Source organism: Scyliorhinus torazame, chromosome 16 (genome assembly GCF_047496885.1).
Source record: "Scyliorhinus torazame isolate Kashiwa2021f chromosome 16, sScyTor2.1, whole genome shotgun sequence".
In the NCBI taxonomy this organism is placed as follows: Eukaryota; Metazoa; Chordata; class Chondrichthyes; order Carcharhiniformes; family Scyliorhinidae; genus Scyliorhinus; species Scyliorhinus torazame.
The window spans coordinates 158356138-158379428 of NC_092722.1; the positions used below are offsets into that span (position 1 = coordinate 158356138).

Here is a 23291-nt window from a genome sequence, read left to right on the forward strand (position 1 = left end):
GTATGCGTTGGGTTGCCATCTCTGCGCCTGGCCCCCGGGCAATATGGTGGAGCCCTACAAGGGCCCAACGCGGTGGAACATAGGCCCCCTCCGGATTTAGCCCACCCGCCGATCGGTAGGCCCCGATCGTGGGCCTGGCCACCATGGAGGCCCCCCCGGAGTCGAATCCCGGCCAGGATGTCATAATCATCAGCCAACAAGATTAAAATTCATTCCGGTTCCCTGATTTGTACTTTTTCAGCCTTTCTCCATACCATTTATTTCCTGAAACCAGCAATCCCCAAGCCCAGGAGCAAACCAGTTCTTTCTTTTCCTGGACTATCGGTTCCCGATCAATCTGTTGCACATTTGGCAGCCTCCTAGGTTCCAGTTCCCACAGTCCATTTACAGTCTCATGTGTGATCCCTGCAGCTTCAACCCACTACAATCAGTAAGTATGCATGGAAATTTGATTATTGTTCAAAAGATATGCTCCAGTAACTCACTGTTGTGTACAATTATTTTTGAAATCCTTATTTCACACTAATGGCTGTCGCAAACAGCCAATTCACCCACTGACACACCTCTATGATCTGAAGAGTCTTTTTTTTACTTGACATAAACCCACCTATGATTTTCAGTCCAAGTGTTGATGATGGTTTTTTTTAGACCCCCAAACCTTTGTCGATAGTTGTTTGTGGGCCGAATCCTCGTCGCCAGATTTATCTTCTGTTATATATTTATTGTTGCTGTAAAGGAAAAAGGAAATAGAGGTGCCACGTTTTAAGTTCACAAAAACATAGCGCAGGATTTATTCAGAGATGCTGCTGCCACAGAGTTAGATGGTGAACTCCCCAAAACCCTGCTGCAGTGGAGACTCAATTATTTATTAATGATATTTCGAACATTTCACTCTGTAAAAATATCAATGTACAGAAATATGGGATTTGATTACTTTACTTGAATATATCAGAGGGAAAATGATTTAAGTGCCAATTAATTATAATATTTTTCTGTAAAATGCTGCCGCCAATAAAAAAGCAAGTTTGATGTGGGAACAGAAGTCTTTTAAAAGATGGTGCTGTCTACAAATCCCACCCCGTAAAATATGTGGGGAAGTTGTTCTGAGCTGACCTTGCTCAATTCAATGATGTTACTGCCCAAAGCAGTCTTTCAAATTTACGGCACCACTTCAACCAGGATGTCTGAAATGTTCCCATGGAGTAAAATAGAGACAATAAGGTTCCAGAACAAGAAAGTGCAGAAGCTAAGAAAAATGACAGAGAGGTTTGATGCAAAGGTTGTGGAAGTTTAGAGACACATGAAGAGACAGTTATGAAGAGAAAAACACATTTTTAGAAACTAATCAATTGAGTTTATTTACCTACATCAATTTGCGAAGTGTTCAGAAGAAGTCATATTGGACACAAAACATTTGCTCTGTTTCTCTCTTCACAGATGATGTCAAAGCTGCTGGCTTTTTCCAGCACTTTGTGTTTTCATTTACAATGAAATGAAAATCACTTATTGTCACAAATAGGCTTCAAATGAAGTTCCTGTGAAAAGCCCCTAGTCGCCACATTCCAGCACCTGTTCGGGGAGGCTGGTATGGGAATTGAACCGTGTTGCTCGCTGCCTTGGTCTGCTTTAAAAGCCAGCAATTTAGCCCTGTGCTAAACCAGCCCCGAATGCATTAATCTGTCAATAGTCAGTCACTTTCTGGAACATCTTGGTTTAGTTTACTAGTGTATATCCGAGTTAGCTGATCTCAATCATGACAGCTGTATGGCTGTTGTTAACTACCTCACCATCCCTGTGTAAAAGGAAGGAAATTCAAAAACTTAAAGACTTGCAATATATCAATGCAAAGCTTTATTGGATTGATTTCAGGACTGTCAGATTGGCAAACACATGACAGTCAATTTTTAAAAAAATATATATTTTTATTCTCCTTTTTCACATTTTCTCCCAAATTTACACCCACCAACAATAAATAATAATCAGCAACAAATATGTCAATCCCCATATCAATAACAACGATCCCATCCTCCTACCAAACCCCAAACATTAGCCCGCATGTTCACACAACCAAATGACAAAAAGGAATTAGGGATCACCCATAGTCGCAATTAACACACACAGCCCCCCTCCGCCCAACCCTCCCACCCACACACCCCAACTAATGTTCGATGTTATCCAGTTCCTGAAAGTGCATAATGAATAATGCCCATGAATTGTAGAACCCCTTCTTCCTTCCCCTCAGTTCAAACATAACCTTCTCAAGAGTCAAGAATTCCAACAGGTCCCCCCACCACGCCAGGGCACAGGGTGGAGAGGTTGCTCTCTAACATATCAGGATCCGCCTTCGGGTGATCAACGAGGCGAAGACTACAACATCTGCCTCCGCACCTGTTTCCAACCCTGGCTGGTCCAACACCTCGAAGATGGCCTCCCAGCCTGCCTGCCTGCCTTCCCCTCTGTAGCAGCACCGTTCTCATTCTGGCCACCTTCCCTCACAATATGAACAAAGTAATCTTTCCCTCAATCTCTCTGAAAAGAGCCTTTGGCAGGAAAATCAGTAGGCATTGAAATATAAACAGAAATCGCGGCAACACGTTCATTTTAACCGCCTGTACCCGACCCGCCAGTGACAGAGGGAGACCATCCCACCTTGCCAGATCAGCTTTCACTCTCCCCACCAAACGAGAAATGTTGTACCTGCGGAGCCCCCCCCCCCCCACTCCCGGGCAACCTGCACCCCCATACCTGAAGTGAGTCCCTGTCCTACGGAATGGCAGCCGCCCCACCCCTGCCCCCACCCCCAGCCGAGACACCACAAAATACTCTTGTCTAGATTTAGTTTGTACCCCGAGAAAGACCCAAACACTCGAAGCAGCTCCAATATTCCCCCTATCGACACGTATAACAGCAAGTCATCGGCATATAAGGACACCCAATGCTCTATCCCCATCCCCCGCACTATTCCTTTCCATACTCCCAAACTTCTTAATGTGATGGCCAATGGCTCAATCACGAGTGCAAACAGCAGGGGGGACATAGGACATCCCTGCCTAGTCACACGGTGAAGAGAAAAGTATCTCGAGCTGATGTTGTTTGTGCGGACACTTGCCCTTGGCTCCTTATATAGTAGCTTTACCCAGTTCACAAATCGTGGTCCAATCCCAAGCTGCTCCTGAAATGCCATCAAGTACCCCCATTCCACCCAGTCAAACGCCTTCTCAGTGTCCAATGCCACAACCACCTCTGTTTCCTTCCCCTCTGCCGGTGCCATAACGACGTTCAATATCCTTCTAACGTTTGAAAAGAGCTGCCTCCCTCTCACGAACCTCGTCTGATCTTCACCTATCACCTTCGGGAGGCACTCCTCCAGCCTACCCGTCAGTACCTTCGCCAATACTTTTGAGTCCACATTCAGAAGTGATATGGGCCTATACGACCCACACTCCGTCGGATCCTTATCTTTTTTTAGCAACAGGAAAATCGACGTCTGCCCCAAAGTTTGTGGCAACACCCCCTTCCCCATCGCCTCTTCAAACATCCCCACCATCAGGAGTGCCAGCTTATCCTTGAATTTTTTATAATATTCCACTGGAATCTCATCCGGCCCTGCCACCTTTCCTGACTGCATCCTCCCAATCGCATCCTTTATCTCCTGCTCCACTAATGTTGCCTGTCTCCCTCCTAACCTCGGATACTCCAACCCATCTAGAAATTCCTGCATCTCCTGGTCTCCCCCAGGTTGCTCTGACCTGTACAACCTCTCATACAATTCCTCAAAAACCTTGTTAATCAGATCCGGAGCCACCACCAACTTCCCTGCCCGATCCCTCATCTGAACAATTTCCCTTACCACTGCCTCCCTCCGGAGCTGACCTGCTAACATGTTCGTAAACTGCACCCCTTGCTCCTCTCAGTTGGCGCACCGCCTTCCTGGTAGATAGTCGGTCAAAGCTCGCCTGTAGTTCCTCCGTCTTTTCCAGCTTCGCTGGGTCCCCATCTTCTGCATAACTCTATCTACCTCCAACATCTCATCGATTACCCTCTGCCACTCCAACCTCTCCTCTTTGTCCACACTGGCCTCAAACAAAATCACCTCACCCCTCACCACCGCCTTTAGAGCCTCCCAGACAACTGCCTTCGACACCTCACTCGTACAGTTGAAACCTACATATTCCTCAATTACCTTTTCAATTTTGTTACAGAACCCTTGGTCCCCCAGAAGTCCCACATCTAATTTCCACCCCGGCCACTACGCCACCCCCTTCTCCAGTACCATATCCACCCAATGCAGAGCATGATCTGACACTGCAATTGCCGAATATTCCGACCCCTTAACTTCAGCCAGCAAAGCCTTCCCCACCACGAAAAAGTCGATTCACGAGTATACCTTATGGACTGCTGAGAAAAACGAGTACTCTCGTTCCCTCGGGTGCAGAAGCCTCCAAAAGTCCACCCCTCCCATTTCCACCGTAAGCCCAGCCAATGCCTTCGCGCCCCCTGATGGGACCAGCGAGCGCGGGCCGTGACCTGTCCAACCTTGGTTCCTGCACAAGTTCCAGTCCCCCCCCCACTATCAGTTTGTGTGTGTCAAAGTCAGGGATGGCCCCAAACACCTTCTTTGCGAATCCCACATCGTCCCAATTGGGACCGTATACACTTAACAGTGCCACTAACCTCCCCTCCAGCGCCCCTGTCACAATCACATATCTACCCCCCTGATCTGCCACCACCTTCTCCACCTGGAAGCGTACTCTTTTGCTGACCATTACCACTACCCCTCGAGCCCTTCCGTCAAATCCAGAGTGAAACACCTGACTAACCCAGCCCTTTTTAAGTCTCACCTGGTCCTTCACCCTCAAGTGAGTCGCCTGCAGCATTGCTACATCGGCTTTCAAACTTTTAAGATGCGCAAGCATCCTTGACCTCTTGACCGAACCTCCTAACCCTCTCACGTTCCACGTGACTATCCTGACTGGGGGTCTCTCCCCCTCCCCACCCTTCTTATCCACCATCATCATACCACCGGGCCCTGCCCTATGAGCCTGACCCGCCCCTATCCATTATTAACATCGAACCCCTTCCCCCCCTCCCAAAACCCCCCCCCTACATTTCCTCGCGAAGAAACATCTCCCAGCATCAATCCCTTCCCCCCCCTCACTCGCCTCGTAGGCCCATCGAAATCTGCTAACCCGGCTCCAATGTCCGCAGCCCTGCTCTCACCTCACCTCCGTTCACTAGCCGACTTTAGTTAGCTAGCGCGGGTGGCTCCCCCACTAAGGTATATCGTCCCCTCCCACCCAGTCCCAGAGAAAGAAAAAACAAAAACAACAATCCAACCCAGACAATTCACTAAAATAAGATATAACCGTCGCAACACAGAATGCCAATCAACCCAACTAATAACTTGCACTTTGTAACAATGTGAAGAGAAGCAAATTACAATACACGTCAGTAAAAAGAAAGTTACAGCATTTATACATTTTCCAGCTCCCCAATCACAGTCCACAGTCTCCTGCTCTGCTCCTCACGTCTGTCCCAAGCATTTTGCCCTCACGAACGCCTCAGCCGCCTCCGCTGTCTTGAAATAAAAATCTTTGGCATCATATGTCACCCTCAGCTTGGCCGGGTATACCATACCAAATCGCACCCCCTTTTTGTACAGTGCCGCCTTCACTCGCCTGAACGCCGCTCATCTTTTTGCCAACTCCACTGTCAGGTCCTAGTAGATCCGAACTCCAGCACCATCCCACTGCACCTGGCGAGCCCGCGTTTCCTCCCTTCCTCAACACTGCTTTTCGCATCCTTTAACGACTTATTATTTTTCCTTTTTTTTTCCACACTTCTTTCCTTCAATCTTTTTTTTAATAGAAAAACAAAAACTTCTTCCTTCAAAAAAAGGAAAAAAAGCTTTCACCAAGTTTCTTTAAAACTTCTTTCTCTTTTTTGTATTCCTCCAGAATTCCCCTGGGACCGGACTTTAGTCTTCTTACAACGTTCTAGGCGGGAGCCACCCGATGTGGGACATCTCACCTACATCGTGCCCTGGCTTCGGGCCTGCCGCCTCGACCTCTGTTTGGCTCCGCCCCGCTGCTCCAACATCCACGCGCGCTGGGCCCGACACCTCAGCACCAGCCACCCGACATCCGTGCGGGGTTCCTCGCCGGTTTTCAAACCGGCCCCGCTTGATGCCCGGGACAGCCCCAAAGGCCGACAATAATCAGGGTGGGAGAGAGCAAAGAATCGGGGAAACCCCCGAAAGCTCTGCAAATAGTGGCCACCGGCAGGAGATCCATTCGATGTGGCCGACCCTCCCGCAAACGCCACCAGAAGTCCCTCAATGTTTTTTTTAAGTGCTCAGAATGTTGCAATAAAAGAAATCAGGATTTTCTTACCCGGTGTCCATCCAGTGAAGCCAAATGCGCTTACAAATTTGTGAATGTTTGAAATGAACATTAGGCCCTGCTGCAATGTCCCCAACAATTATGGAGTGTGTGAAAGTTCAGCTAAGATAAATAGATATCAGCTAGTTGAATGAGGGACAAGAGTGTCATGGGAGCTCAACTAATTATTCCTCAGCGAGGGGTGAAATTACTGAGGTGAGGAGGCGAAATTATTAAAAGAGGATCAACGTCTTATTTTACATTACTCTTTTCCTCATTTTCTCATTGTAATTAGATGGAGTAACATGTGGAGGGAGGTTTGAGACTGAGAGTGGATCATTTACCAGCCCTAATTATCCGGAACCGTATCCAAATAATGCCAAATGCATTTGGTACATTCAAGTGGCCAAACGGCACAGAATAACTTTGAAATTGGATGGTTTTCAGTAAGTAACAGCATTTCCACTTGTTCATGTAACTGTCAGAGGGAGCCAGTGATGAATAGACAATAAGGCGTCTGAATGCTTTTAAACTATCTTCCCCACAGTTTGTTTTGTCAATGAGAAAGGACAATCATGGTGATCTACAATGTAAAATTTCCAGAATGTAAAGAAACTGACCCATGTGATGTATCAGATTATCTCGCCAGGTGTATAATAGAATCAGAGAACATGACAACATATAAGGGAGGCTTTTGGTCCCATTGTGGCTCTAGTGGGTCTTTGAAAGAGCTGTCCAATTAGATCCATTCCCTATCTCTTTTCTCACATTCCTGCAACATGAGCCTTTATCAAGTCTTTGTAAACGTTCTCTTCACTCTTTTAGGTGACACCTGCTTCCCCAGTGTTGGATACAATGAAGCCAATCAAAATCCATCCACTTACACGGAGTTAAAATTGAGGCAAAAGTTTTAGCTGGAACTGAAACAGCAGTTAACCTGCTAAAGTATTTGGCTCAAAGATTGGAAAATTAATCAGGATTTGAATTATCCAAATAATGAAAGATGCTGATATCTGACCAGCCATCGGTCTTCCAGCTGGAGATGGTCAGTAAGACAGCAAGTGAACCAATTTTTAAAAAAAATAGTTTGTCACTAATATTTAATCCTGTTCAGGCAACCACTAAAATGCAATATTTGATTTGATTTATTGGCACATGTACCGAGTTACAGTGAAAAATATTGTTCTGCGTTGAGTCCAGGCAGATCGTTCCATATATGAGAAAAATAGGACGTATGATAAATATGCAGTGTAATACACGGACAAATACTTTGGGTAAAGAATACCGAGTATAGTGCTACAACAGGAGAGAAGATGCGTGGAGAGATCAGTTCAGTCCATGAGTAGGCCATTCAGGAGTTTGGTAACAGCAGGAAGGAAGCTGTTTTGAATCTGTTAGTGTTCTCAGACTTTTGTATCTTCTGCCCGATGGAAGAAGTTGGATGAGTGGGTAAGCCACCCGATGGGAGGGGTGGTTGATTATGCTGCTCGCTTTCCCAAGGCAGCGGGAGGTGTAGACAGAGTCAATGGATGGGAGGAGGGTTCACATGATAGACTCAGTTGTGTTCACAACTCTCTGTAGTTTCTTATGGTCTTGGGCCCAGCAGTTGAGTTGCCATAGCAAGCTGTGATGCAGCCAGATAGGATGCTTTTTAAGGTACATCTGTAAAAATTGGTGAGAGTCATGCGCACTTGCCGAATTTCCTTGGTTTCCTGAGGACGTAAAGGCGCAGTTGTGCTTTCTTGATCGTAGAGTTGACGTGGATGGACCAGGACAGATTGTTGATGTGTACACCCAAGAATTTGAAGCTGTCAACCATCTCCACTTCGGCACCATTGATACAGACAGGGGCTTGTATGATACTTCGCTTCCTGAAGTCAATGACCAGCTCCTTAGTTTTGCTGACAATGAGGGAGAGATTATTGTCGTTGCACCATGCCACTCGATTCACTATCTCCCTCATGTACTCTGACTCATCGTTATTTGAGATCCGACCCACTACGGCCGTGTGAACAGCAAACTTGTAGATGGAGTTGGAGCCCAATTTTGCCAACAAACGTGTGTATACGGAATATAGCAGGAGGCTAAGTACGCAACCTTGCAGGGCCCCGGTACTGAAATGAAATGAAATGAAAATCGCTTATTGTCACAAGTAGGCTTCAAATGAAGTTACTGTGAAATGCCCCTAGTCACCACATTCTGGCGCATGTTCGGGGAGGCTGGTACGGGAATTGAACCCGTGCTGCTGGCCTGCCTTGGTCTGCTTTAAAGGCCAGCTATTGAGCCCTATGCTAAACCAGCCCCGAGGACTCTCGTGGAGGAGGTGCCAGTGCTTATTCTTGCTGATTGTGGTATATGGGTCAGGAGGTCGAGCATCCAGTTGCAGAGGGAGGAGCCAAGTCCTAGGTTTTGGAGTTTGGATATCAGTTTGCTGGGATTATAGTGTTGAAGACAGAGCTGTAGTCAATGAATAGGAGTCTGATGTAGGAGTGCTCATTGTCGAGATGCTCCAGGCATGAGTGTAGGGCCAGGGAAATGGCGCCTGCTGTGGACCGATTGTGGATGTATGCGAATTGTGGATCAAGGCAGTCTGGAAGTATGGAGTTGATGTGTCTCATGACCAACCTCTTGAACCACTTCATAGTGATAGATGTCAAGGCCAGCGCTGAGGCACGCTGCCTGGTTCTTCTTTGTCACCGGTATGATAGTGGTCTTCTTGAAGCATGTGGGAACCTCGAAATGGAGTAGGGAGAGGTTGAAGATCTCTGTGAACACATCCGCCAGTGGGTCCATGTAGGATCTGAGTGTACGACCAGGGAATCTGCGAGGACTCTTTCAAGAAGGCCAATGTAATTTCTGATGGCTGTGATAGTAGGTAAGGGTGTGTCCGAGACTGTTGGGGCAGTTAGCAACGATTTGTTGGCTTCCTGCCCGAAATGAGCAGAGAATGCATTGAGTTCATCGGCGAGGGGTGCTCTGTTGCCGGAGTTTCTACTTTGTTTAGTAGCCTGTTATATTGTTTAAACCTTGCCACAACCGACAATAGTCTGTGGTCATTAGTCTGTGACCCTAGCTTCATCTGGTATTATCTCTTGGTGTCCCTGATGGTTTTGCAGAGGTTGTACCTAGATTTCTAGTGTAGGTTAGGGTTGCCTGTCTTGAATGCCTCAGACCTGGACTTCAGTAGGGAGTGGCTCTCCCAGTTAAACCATGGTTTCCGGTTGGGGAATGCATGTACTCCTTCTTTGGAATGCAATCTTCAACACACTTACTAATGAGGTACTGACGGTGGTGATATATGTGTCTAGGTTGGCCACTGAGTTCTTGAATATAGACGAGTCCACTGACTCCAAGCAGTCGCATAGGAGCATGTCCGTTGCCTCGGACCGGCATTGCATGACATTCTTAACTGGATTCTCCCGCTTAGATGTTTGTTTATATGTCGTGAGAAGGAGCACCGTCTTGTGGTCCGATTTTCCATCAGGGGATGGATCAGTAGGTGCCCTTGATGTATTGTGTAGCAGTGATCAAGCATGTTGGGGCCCCTGGTGGGACAGGAGATGTGTTGGTGGAATCTTGGCAGTACACTCGAGATTGGCCTGGTTGACGTTCCCGGCCACAGTGAACCAGGCCTCCGGGTATTCTGTTTCACTGACATTTATAGCGGAATACAATTCATCAAGCACCCTCTTCACTTCCGCCTGGGGTGGAATGTAGACCGCTGTGATGATGGCAGAAGTGAAATCCCATGGAAGGTAGTATGGGTGGCAATTCAGAGTCGGGTATTCCAGGACCGTAGCGCAGTAGTTCTCCAGGGTCACCACATATGAGGAGGAGTTGATGATAAACCCTTCCACCCTTTGCCCGATGCCGCTGTACGGTCCATCCGGTGAATTGAGAAGCCATCAAGTTGTATGGCACAGTCCAGTGAGGCAGGGGTGAACCATGGGCGCAACTCTCGACTCCCACGCCGGTTGGGAGAATCGCCTGAGCCACCGAAATTTCCGGGGACGCCGGTCCCACGCCCTCTCCCGCGATTCTCCCAAGCGGCGGGAACAGGCCGGTCGAGTTTCGCGGGCCACAGGCCGGAGAATCGCCGGAGATACCCAAAATGGCGATTCTCCGGCACCCCCGCGATTCTAAGGCCCGGATGGGCCGAGCGGCCAGGCCAAAACGGTGGGTTCCCCCCGGCGGCGTCCACACCTGGTCGCTACAGTCGTGGGCGGTGCGTGAACGCTGGGGGGGGCGGCCTGTGGGGGGGCGAGGGGGGATCCTGCACCGGGGGGTACCTTGAATGTGGGATGGCCCGCGATCGGTGCCCACCGATCGTCGGGCTGTCCTCTCTGAAGGAGGACCTCCTTCCTTCCGCGGCCCCGCAAGATCCGTCCCCCATCTTCTTGCGGGGCGGATTTGGACAGGACGGCAACCACGCATGCGCGGGTTGGCGCCGGCCAACCCGCGCATGCGCGGATGACGTCCGTTATGTGGCACCGGCCGCGTCATCTATTCGCCGCCGTTTTTATGCGGGCGACAAGGCCTGGCGCGGGTAGATGACGCGGCCCCAATACTGGCCCATTGTCAGGGCCTGAATCGGTCGGGACCGGGGCCGTTCCGCGCCGTCGTGAACCTCGACAGTGTTCACGACGGCGCGGCCACTTCGGCGTGGGGGTGGAGAATCGCGCCCAGAATCTCTGTGAATTAGAGCACACAGCAGTCTCTCGCTTCACTCTGAGAGGTAATTCTAGCGTGTTATAACCTGCCTACTTACCATTGGTTGGGGACTAATGACAATCCCACAATCCTGTGGGTGTATGAGCTTTCCCAATGAGGGGGGGGCGGAGAAACCACTAGTAAACTCCAGGTATAAATAAAGCTGGCCAGTTTAGGAACCAGCAGGAAGGAGTGTGCAGCAAGGGAAGTTGCTGCTGCTGTTATATATATATATATGTTATTGTAAATAAATGTTATTACTTTGTGTCCTTAAAACTCGTGCTGGATTCTTCGTGGCCCTCACAAAACTGGCGACGAAGGTTAAAGTGAATAGCTGTCTACACTGCTGAAGCCACCTCCCTGGATTTTTGTTGGATACAGGTTGGAAGTTGTTTTCTATTATACCATGCCTCTGTACGGACGTTTGGATGTTTTTGATGGTGCGCTGGAAAGCTGGAACCAGTACACACAACGGATGCGTTTCTATTTACGGGCACACAATATCACCGAAAATGAGCGCCAGGTGGTCAGATTGCTCACCGCCTGCGGCCCGCATACGTTTGGGTTGATTAGGAGCCTTATGTACCCAGCTGCGCCGGACACCAAAACGTTTGATGAACTTGTGAATATAGTGGGGCAACATTTTAACCCAACCCCGTCCACGATCGTCCAGCGTTACCGGTTTAATACCGCTGAGAGGACCCCTGGAGAATCCCTTGCCGATTTTCTATCCAGGCTATGCAGGATTGCGGAGTACTGTGACTATGGTGAGACCTTGTCAGAAATGTTACGCGACCGTTTGGTTTGCGGTATTAACAATGCGGCCACCCAGAGAAAGTTGTTAGCTGAGCCAACATTGACTTTTCAACAGGCCATTCAAATAGTATTGTCCCGAGAGAGCGCAGAACGAGGAGTGCAGGAGCTACAGGGAATGGAAGTGCATGCCTTGGGGCGCAACCCCTTCCGTCCGAAAACGTCCCCCCGCACTCCTGCAGACTTGGGCGAGTCAACATCCGGACCGACGCCAGTGGCCGTCGGACATTCCTCCCCGAAGGGAGCCTTCTCCAGTACCAATGGATGAGGAGCCATGTCCGTGTCAGACTTGTAGGCGCCGACCCCGTCGCGGACGGCGGTCCTGGGGGCGCCAGAAGCGCCGTCGTTCCGACCGAAACTGGGACCAGCCCAGGGGCCGTAACTGGGACCAGCCCAGGGGCCGTACCTTCCATGTGGATGAACCTGCGGCGACTACTCTGAGGACGTGGAGACGGAGGACGACTGCCTGCAGCTGCATTGTGTGGCAGCTCCCCGTGTCAATGGCCACCCGCTTGAGATGGAGTTGGGCACTGGCGCAGCGGTCTCCGTGATCGCCCAGAGGACATTCGACCGCATCAAGCAGGGTATACAGACCCTTACATTAACCGACTCACAGGCCAGGTTGGCCACCTACACGGGGGAACCACTGGACATTGCAGGAACTACAATGACCCCTGTTGTTTATGGACACCAGGAGAGGCGTTTCCCACTTATCGTGGTGTGCGGCCATGGGCCCAGCCTGTTGGGTCGGGACTGGTTGCGCCATTTGCGGTTGCAATGGCAGCACATCCTCCAAACAGTTTCTGAAGGGTTGACTGAGGTGCTAGGACGATACCCAGATGTATTCCAGCCTGGTTTGGGGAAAATAAAAGGGGCCGTAGCCCGTATCCAAGTCGAACCAGGAGCCACGCTGCGCTATTTCCGGGCGCGCCCGGTGCCTTATGCCTTGTTCGAGAAGGTAGAAGGGGAGCTCACTTGTTTGGAGAGTTTGGGTATTATCAGGCCCGTCCGTTTTGCTGACTGGGCAACACCAATTGTACCTGTAATGAAGCCAGATGCCACAGTTCGCTTGTGTGGCGACTATAAACTTACAGTGAATACGGCTTCCCAACTCGACCGATATCCAATGCCTCGCATAAAGGATCTCTACGCGAAGCTTGCAGGTGGACTCTCGTTCACAAAATTAGATATGAGTCACGCCTACCTGCAGTTGGAGCTGGACCCTGCCTCCCAACCATATATAACGATTAATACACACCGGGGCCTGTATGAATATACACGATTGCCCTTTGGAGTATCCTCTGCCTGCGCAATTTTTCAACGTGTTATGGAGGGCATTTTGAGAGGTTTACCACGTGTTGCTGTCTAATTAGATGACGTTTTGATTACAGGGACGTCGGAGCAGGAAAATTTGGAAAATCTGGAGGCTGTCCTTAGACGCCTTTCGGAGGCTGGAGTCCGTTTACGTCGCACAAAGTGCGTATTTCAGGCAAAGGAAGTAGTCTACCTAGGTTATCGGGTGGACCGCGAAGGTTTGCACCCCGTCGCAGAGAAGGTGCGTGCAATTCAACAGGCCCCCGCCCCGACTGACACTTCACATTTTCGTTCTTTTCTCGGTCTCGTAAACAATTACGGGAAGTTCCTCCCCAATCTGGCAACTACGCTGGCCCCGTTGCACCTTCTGCTAAAGAAAAATGACACCTGGGTTTGGGGTCAGCCGCAAGAAACCGCTTTCCGGCGGGTAAAGCAACAATTGTCGTCGTCTGGGTTACTAACCCACTATGATCCTGGAAAGCCTTTGCTCGTCACATGTGATGCTTCCCCGTATGGCATTGGGGCCGCCCTGTCCCACAAGTTGGAGAACGGGGCTGAGCGACCGATAGCTTTCGCCTCCCGCACATTGACTGCAGTGGAGAAAAAGTACGCGCAGATCGAGAAGGAGGGCCTGGCAGTGGTTTCTGCGGTGAAGCGCTGCCACCAGTAGGTGTATGGTCGCCATTTCACTATCGTGACTGATCATAAGCCTCTGCTGGGACTTTTCAGAGAGGATAAGCCAATACCGCCCATTGCTTCCGCACGGATCCAGCGCTGGGCTTTGTTGCTTGCTGCATACGAGTATTCTCTGGAGCACAAACCAGGTACGCAGATAGCAAATGCCGACACACTGAGCCGATTTTCCTTTATCGACCGGCCCCATGTCGACCCCCACGACCGGTGAGGTGGTTGCAACCCTAAATTTTATGGACACCTTGCCTGTCACGGCATCACAGATCCGTGAGTGGACCCAGACGGAGCCAGTCCTGTCAAAGGTTCGGCACATAGTCCTGTATGGTGGGCAGCATAGACAGCTCCCAGGCGAGTTGCGGGCATTTTCCTCCAAGCTGTCAGAATTCAGCGTGGAAGACGGCATCCTCTTGTGGGGGACGCGTGTGATTGTCCCGGAAAAAGGCCAGGAGCTGATACTCAGAGACTTGCACAATGGGCATCCAGGTGTGACCAAAATGAAAATGTTGGCCCGGAGTTATGTCTGGTGGCCAGGCCTCGACACCGACATTGAGAAGGTGGCCCAAAACTGCTCCATTTGCCAGGAGCATCAGAAGCTTCCGCCGGTCGCGCCCCTACATCACTGGGAATGGCCAGGGCGGCCTTGGGCACGCTTGCATGCAGATTTCACAGGCCCTTTTCAAGGATCCATGTTCCTTCTATTAATTGACGCCCAGTCTAAATGGCTAGAGGTGCATAAGATGCAGGGGACAACGTCCTGCACAACAATTGAAAAGATATGTTTGTCGTTTAGTACGCATGGCCTCCCCGAGGTGCTGGTCACGGATAACGGCACTCCATTCACGAGCGAGGAGTTTGTGAGGTTCACGAAGATGAACGGCATACGCCATATCCGCACTGCCCCTTACCACCCAGCTTCAAATGGGTTGGCAGAGCGCGCAGTGCAAACATTCAAAAGAGGCCTAAAGAAGCAATCTTCCGGATCAATGGACATGAGACTGGCTCGCTTTTTGTTTATGTATAGGACCACCCCCCATGAGGTGACTGGGGTAGCTCCCGCAGAGCTCCTAATGGGCCGGAGACTTCGCAACCGCCTTAGTATGGTTTTCCCGGACATTGGCGCAAAAGTACGCCGCACACAAGAACGGCAGGGACAGGGATTTTCTCGGCATCGGCCGATTCGGCAGTTTGCGCCCGGTGACCCAGTGTTCGTTCGGAATTTTGCTGGTGGTGCCCAATGGGTTCCTGGTGTAATCTTTCGCCAAACGGGCCCTATATCTTACCAGGTGCAAGCCCAGGGTCGTCTCCAGCGCAAGCATGTAGACCATGTTCGGTCCAGAAGACTATCCCCTCAAAAGATTCCCGCCCCCGGAGCTCATTTCTACAGCCGCAGAGACCAGAGACAAGGGAAGGTAGTCCTCACAATCTTCTACTGATGCCTCACTCGAAGCCTGCGCAGGTCGTTACAGAACCGAATGGAGATAGAGACACTGACATGACGGAAGCAGCAGACTCTGACTCCGAGATGGAGACACAGGATGCATCAGAGGGGGAACCCTCGGGTCCACGGGCCGTGGATGTGCAACCGTTGCGCCGTTCATCCCGGAAGCGCCGGTCTCCGTCTCGTTACACGCCGCCTGATCCAGCGCCTCGTGCAAATGGTGTCCGGCCTGCGGCAAAACGAGTCCAACGCCCTCCTTCGCCAGGGTCTTTGGTGGATTCCTTGGACTTTGGGGGGGGGAGGGATGTTATAACCTGCCTACTTACCATTGGCTGGGGACTAATGACAATCCCACAATCCTGTGGGAGTATGAGCTCCCCAATGAGGGGGGCGGAGAAACCATTAGTAAACTCCTAGTATAAATAAAGCTGGCCAGTTTAGGAACCAGCAGGAAGGAGTGTGCAGCAAGGGAAGTTGCTGCTGCTGTTATATATATATATGTTACTGTAAATAAATGTTATTACTTTGTATCCTTAAAACTCGTGCTGGATTCTTCGTGGCCCTCAAAACAGCGTTAATGTTGTCCAACTTGTTTTCAATTGCTTGGATGATTGCCAGGAGTATGCTGGGCAGAGGACACTTGAAGCCAGTTTGTTTTAGTCTCACCTGCAGACTGGCACGTTTCCCTCGCTTCCTAGGTTGGCCGCTGCTTTTTGGTAGTCCTGAGATCCGATGGGAGAAGTCTGACCTTGTGGAAGGTAAGTGGTTGCATCTGGAGGGGTCCTGGGCGCAGGTTGCGATTTTGGGGTCACCAGAGGGGGGCGGGGGAGAGCATGTTCATGATCTGGTCGGGCCCTGGGGTTCTGTGAGGACAGGTCTACCTTTTGGCGTGTTTGGGTCCTCGCAAGGGGTCTTCACTGGTTTGGGGTGTTTAGGCTTGGTTTCAATCGCTGGCAGGGTCTTCCTGGGTCAGGTTACGCCAGGTCACGTGGTCAATTCCAGCATTGGTGGTCGGGATGGGCATTCCTGTGGTTAGGCCTCGATCTAGGCCTGGTCGGATCTATTCGTCGAATCAATATTCTCCCTCAGTTAAACATCTTTGTTTTTCTGATCAATCCTTAGACTCATTGACTGAGGATGTTGTGTAATGGTTGGTCCATAGGTAATCGGACCACAAGACGGTGCTCCTCATGGCATATCAGCAAAAATCTAAGCGGGAGAATCCAGTTAAGAATGTCATGCAATGCTGGTCCGAGTCAATCAGCATTCCTGTGGTTAGGCCTCGACCTAGGCCTGGCTGGATCTATTCGTCGATTGGCTTGTCGATTCAATATTCTGCCCCAGTTAAACATCTTTGTGATTCTGTTGAATCCTGAGGCATATTTACTGGGGATGTTGTGTAATGGTTGGTCCTTAGGTAATTTCCACACATACCCTGCTGCGTGAAAGTTGCAGATTTCTCCAATTATCTGGGTCTGAATTTTAAGCTCTCCTCGAAGGGTTTTGAGGGCAACGGAGGGGAGCAAAAAATTGCATGGACTAGAATCTGTCTGGAATGCTGCCCATCCCGAGGTGATTTTACGGTGGGATGGACAGGGCCTTGGAGGGGAAGCCTAACCCTGCCCCTATTAAGGCGCCACTTACAGGCCATTTAATGGCGTTTTTCACTGAGCCAGAATTTTCAGTTTGGCAGGTGCCGGGTTGCTAAGGGTGGGAAGCAGAGAAAATCACAGCTTCAAACTCGGGCGTGAAAGTGGCAGCCTCCATCGAAACCACCCTTCTGACCGGAGCTGCCCTCCCTTCATGGACAGGACACCTCCGGACATCCTTCCTGTCTGGCCTATCCCCTGATGAAGCACTTACCATGTGCACCCTCTCCCCCCCCTATCGTCTGAGGCCCCAAGGCATCCCTTACCCTCCCTCCCTGGGAGTCCTGCCACTTAACTCACACTGGCTCCCTGCACTTCCTCCCAGGCACGGTGCTGCAGTGTTTCTTCCGTCCACTGCTGCACTATACCTGGATGGGCTGGAGAGCTGTCGGCCAATCAAATTGGCTGACAGCTCCACAAGGTGGTACTTCCAAGCGCAGCCAATCAATATTCAGTCAAGAGTGAAATAACATTGAGATGTTGGAGTTGGTGGGATGATTTACCCCAACTCTCTGAATACTGGGAATTGATCCCCACCATCTGAATAAGTCAGGTCCTGATGTTCAAAGGCTTCAAGGGAGGTGACATTTCCTTTCCACCAGAAGTCAAGCAGAGTGTAATGTTCAATCAAATCAAACTAAGCAGAAAGACAAGTCCAGCTACACAGATCATTAAAACATAGCAAACAGGAACAAAATATTTTTAAAAGGCTAATGGAATGCTCACCTTTATATCGTAATGAACAGAAAATAAATGGATATAAGTCCTTGGCAACTGTCTAAAGTCCTGGTTAGACCGCACCTGAAGCACTGCAAACATTCAAGACAGCAGATCTGAATGAGGAGTTATTGGTTTTTAAGCAAGTGCAGCATAGATTTATCACAATCATACCAGTCAAAGATCAAACACTAAATAATGGAACAGACTCAATGGGTCAAATGTCCGATACCTAATCCTTAGTTCCAATTCTCTGAAAGCAGCTGGGTTGAGAAATGGAAATTCATATTTTGGCATCTTCCTTGATTACAATAAGTAGCAGGGAGAAATATCACAGGAATACTCAGTCAGGAGATTAAATGCAACAGATCATATGAATGTTAAGGAAAATTGTATTTACTTTGTGGAAAGATTGATTGACTGAATGGCTGTTCCATGTTTCATGCTTCGTTATCTTTTGAACACACATCCAACTCTCTTAATGCTCTTTGCAGATGTGCATTTATGAAGTAAATTGTTAATTGTAAAAAGAGATTACTACAAATATATTTTCAATTTACTATTATTCTCTACCCAGCCTGGAAGTATCATCGCAGTGCTCAAACGATTATGTTGCAATATATGATGGAGCTTCAACAAATTCTTCTCTGATTGCAACAATATGTACTGGATCAAACCACACATTTACATCATCGTCCAACACTATGACCATTTCTTTTAAATCCGATCACCTTAGAACGAGTGCTGGCTTTACTGCATATTACTACTCTCAGCCGTTGTACCAATGTAAGTGTGCAAAATTTCCTGTCTTGTTCAATATAGTTTAAATTAGAATGAATGTGTGGTTAGTTTCAAGGAGCCACTCGGCATCAATTAAGGCATAGATCAATTGTATTTCACCTTAATTAAATCAAATTCATTCATTTAATTTAATCAAAGAACATTAGAGCTGAAAGTTAATAATTTGTGGACATATTTGCTATGTCTTCTGGGTTGAAATACCTGGGAATTTCTTTTTTCATAGGACATATTCACATGTATCTGGCTTCATCCTCGATCTGAGGCCTCTGGTCGGTATAGCCCTGGCGGCAGCAGCGCATCCCCATTGCTGCTGTTGAATACAGAGGAGCGGTTAAATAAACTCGGTTTGTTCTCACTGGAACGACGGAGGTTGAGGGGCGACCTGACACAAAATTATGAGGGGCATAGACAGAATGGATAGTCGGAGGCTTTTTTCCAGGGTAGATGGGTCAATTACTAGGGGGCATAGGGTTAAGGTGTGAGGGGCAAGGTTTAGAGGAGATGTACGAGGCAAGTTTTTTACAGAGAGGGTAGTGGGTGCCTGGAACTTGCTGCCGGAGGAGGTGGTGGAAGCAGGGACCATAGTGACATTTAAGGGGCATCTTGACAAATACATGAATAGATGGAAAAAGAGGGATATGGACCCAGGAAATGTAGAAGATTTTAGTTTACACTGGCAGCATGGTCGGCACAGGCTTGGAGGGCCGAAGGGCCTGTTCCTGCGCTGTACTTTTATTTGTTCTTTGTTCTTTGTAGCTGCAGGCCTCTGATTGGACGGCAGCTGTCAGCGGCAGGGACCTCTGCCCCCTGGGTCCTTCATCCTGTTCCTAGCCTGTTCCTAGCCAGTTAAATGCTTGAATGATGCAAGATCAGTTGGGCCTTCTCGGAGAGACGCATGCAGTTGGCTTGCTGAATACACAGCTGCCAATTAAGACCACTGTCGCCTAAACAAGATTCCCTTCAATGTGTTATGTCCCTGAAACATCTTGAGCACAATCTGACGGAAAAGCTTCTAACTGTCATTTGTGGCATGTTTTGCTGGGAGTTTATAACCGGTTTTGTGGCAGAGTTCCCCACCACTATCGAACCACACTTAGTCACTTTTTCGGGACCTGGGGAGTTTCTCCCCAGTCAAGCCCACACTTAGGGCGTGTTTTATTGGAAAGTTATCTAAATGTGGTCGCGAGCGGAAGCTGCCGTGAGCTTCCAGATGCTCAACCAGGTGAGGCCATTAACGATATCAAACGTCAATTGGTTTACTTAACAGGGTCCCACGGGCTTCAAGCCGCAGATTATGGTCCCGCCGCCGACTGATTCGTTGATATCGCGCCTGCCAGCTCCCCGCCAACAAGGGGGAGCAGCACTTTAATGGATCCTGCAGAGGAAACCTCACACAGCTCACAGCCATGTCACCGAGGAGACCAGATCAACAAGCACAGAGCACACATCGTTCTTTTAGTGTTAATCAACTTAATAGAATAACAGATACAAACTCAGGAACAAATTAAAAACAGTCGGTTCTGGTAGGGGCACTGCCCAAAAATAACAAAGAGCAATGGAAACTTATGAGACATCAATTCAAAATGTGATAAGAGGGGTCGATAAAGCAATCCAACCTCTGCGGTGCCGACCGGACACGGAAGGCCCCTAGAATGCCCATGGACACTGCATGCTCCCTCTAAAGGGACAGCCAGCCACGAACATAGCCGCAGAAGAGGGGCAGAGAGTCTGGCCGGGCGACCCCTTCGGTCAACTGCTGTCTGGAGCTGTTGATGGCAAGTTTCGCCAGGCCAGGCAGGTTCACGAGGAGGTCCCCCGCCATCCCCGCCACTCTCTGCACCGGGTGCCAGTAGATGAGGAGCATGGGGCTGAGGTGCAAACAAAATTTCAGTTAAAGGATTTTCAGAAAACTAATAAGGGGGTGCAGCTAAGAACACTCAACATAGACATGGCTCACGCACTCCACAAGACTGCAATAAAGGCTGGCGTCTTGCCAATCTGTGAACCAATGCAAATGGTGATTGCACGGTACTGCTGCACCCCCACCCCAGGTCCTGAAGATTGATGGGGAGGATGCTCCATAGAGGGACCTCCAGTGGGGACCTCTGCTGCTGGATGGCAACAAGGCATGCCAAGGCTTGTCCTGACAGCAGGTGAGGACAAGGGAGTGAAAGGTGTGCAGGAAATCTCCCCCCCCCCCCCCCCCCACCCCCACCCTGCAGTGCGAAAAGGCATGGAGGGTATTTCTGTGAGGCGGCTAGGATTGTGGGACACTGTTTCTCGAGGGAGGGTACAGACCTTGGAGCCAATGTGGAATTCCGTCCGCACAGGGGTCCAGTCAGACAGGAGGCCATCGCACACCTGTGCCGCCTCGAGACCGTCAGTGCTCTCGGGTTCAAGTACAACCATTTTGAGGCTTTGGATGGCATCGGCCGCAAACTGGTCGGTCACAGTTGCGCTTTTGGCAAACTCGTAGGGTGTCATCCAACCCAATACATCCCTGATCCTGGTCACCCTGGCAGCCACAGCCTTCCGACCCGCCAGCCGCCGGAATAGATATTGGCGGAAGTGTGGATTCCTGAGTCACGGTTCCCTAATGATAGCCAACCCTGCGGCGCATTGTGACCATGTTCCAGACTTTGAGAAGGTCCTGGTACAAGATGGGCAGTGCCTGCAAGGAGTTTCGAAGACCACACTGGTCAATAAAAGGAGCTGCATGCCATAGTTCAGGCTGTGCACCTGGCGGAAGAAATACGTTGTCAGGGCAACCATTGTGGAAAGGGTCCGCGTAAAGGTATTGCTGCAGGATCTGAAGGTAGAAGGTCACCACCTAGGTGTGGAGGCACACCAGTGCCTGACCGCCCTCCCAAGTGGGAGACTCAGATCATCCGCAGCAACCCAGTGGGATCATTTTTCCCAGAAGAACCGATTGTGGGTTCTCTGAATGTGTGTGACAAAGTCAGGAAGAGGGGTCAAGGTGACCAGCTGATACCACAGCATGGAGATGATCAGCTGGTTTATGACGAGAACTCGACCTCTGTTGTACAGCACTCGGAGCACTCCTGTTCAGCGTGCCAGGTGAGCGGTGACCTCAGCCAGTTAGCTGGCTCGAAGTCCTCTGTCACGGCAAAGTAGCGGTTGTCAGTCCTGCGCCAGCTGATGGGCCTGAGCTCCTCTGGAAGGGGTGTCTATCTGTTACGGACCAACCAGGAGTTCGGAACACTTGGCCTAGTTGATCCTGGCATAGGACACAGCCGTGTACATAGCGATCCCACAGCCCTCGAGGGTCCCACTCCCACCTTGGATTTTTGGGTGGGAGGACGTAGGGCTTCAGCCCTGGGGGGGCACAGCAAGATGAGGCCTCCAGGGGTCCCCATTCCCACCTTAGTCGTTTGGGTGGGAGAACAGGGCAGGGCAGAGTAGAGCCTTCAGCCTGGGAGTGGCCCAGCAAAACACAGGCAGCTCAGTCCCACTCCCAACTCAGTCCCAAAGAAAACAGTGATGATGTTAACAGGCACCAAGCCCTCCTGGCCCTCTCTTGCGGCAGCGTGCCCCCTCCCTCCTTCCTCTCCACTCTCCTCCCCTCCCTTCAACCTCCAAGCAGGCGGGGAGGCTTACTCGCAGTAAAGAGTAAGAAAAAGAAAAGGCTTCACCTCTACCTCTCCTTTTTTCTCCAGGCAGCAGGAGCTTTCTCTCTTTCCCATCATCCTTCCTCCTCGAGTCTGATAGTCAAGCAGGTAAACAGCAATCCAAACCAAGGACGAGGTAGCAGCAAACAGAAACAAGGGGCTGAATTTTCCACAGACGGGATTCTCCATTTTGCCAGCACCCCAGGGGTTTCCCGATAGGAAATCCCATTGTCCAGTTGGCGAAACAGAGAATCCTGATGCCGTGCCGCCCCAAATCTCTGGTGCGGTGGGATGGAGAAACCCGCCCCAGGTCTTCAAACAGCTTTGCAGCAAAAGGCAGGAGCTCATAGAACACAGAACCTGCAGTTACTAGGGGAGCTGTGAGGTGCTCACTTAACTATGATTGTCGATTCCCTATTAGATATAGCCCCCACAATCAGTGGGAATTATGGGTGGTCTGTGAGATAGACAGGCAGGGGCTGGAGTTGCCCCCATATAATGGGTACACACAGTCCAGCGGGTGGCATGGCAGACCCGTGGGGGCTGAGACCCCCCCCCCCCCCCCCCCCCCCGCTCCAGCCCAGGGTCGATCCTCCCCACTGATGGCTGTCCACCTCAACCGTGTCTGCTCCACATCCCCGCCCACCCGAGCACTGGGGAAGCAACCCCAGTCCCCCTGATCTCATTGCCTGGGAACGAAGATGGCTACTGACCTCCTCAGGTCCGGCAGCAGCCATTCTGCCAGGTTCACGTTTTTAAAAAGCTGTTCTAATCAACACCTACATGACCCCTTCCTGGGTGAAGTGTTGGGTACTCTGATACACAGACGAACCAACACGGTTGCGAATGGTACAACACAGTTTTATTTCAATCAACTATTAATATAGTAAACTCTGGTACTCAGCACATGGTGAATGTCTGAGTGGCTGGCATGAGGTCTGTGCCCTGAGCCGTCTCCTGCTCGAGTGCCCAGGAAGTGTTGTGTTCCCTGTTTTGTACTGTGTATGCTCTTGTCTGTGATTGGCTGTCGTGTTGTGTGTGTTGATTGGTCCATTGATCTGTCCATCATTATGTATGTATGTGCTGTGATGTTCACCTGAATATCATGACACTGGGGAGGCAGTTAGATCATGGGAGGCCATTAGGT

The 23291-nt window shown here is 50.0% G+C and overlaps 1 protein-coding gene across 1 annotated transcript in view; it reads left to right on the top strand.

The window, feature by feature from the left end:
• Positions 1-23291, top strand: part of LOC140392309 (scavenger receptor cysteine-rich domain-containing protein DMBT1-like) — a 101925-nt gene that overhangs the window by 18218 nt on the left and 60416 nt on the right. Inside the window, exons 2-3 of the mRNA XM_072477626.1 lie at positions 6676-6826; positions 18292-18500. Of these exons, the coding sequence (XP_072333727.1) occupies positions 6676-6826; positions 18292-18500 (360 nt within the window). The remainder of the gene's footprint in view (positions 1-6675; positions 6827-18291; positions 18501-23291) is intronic.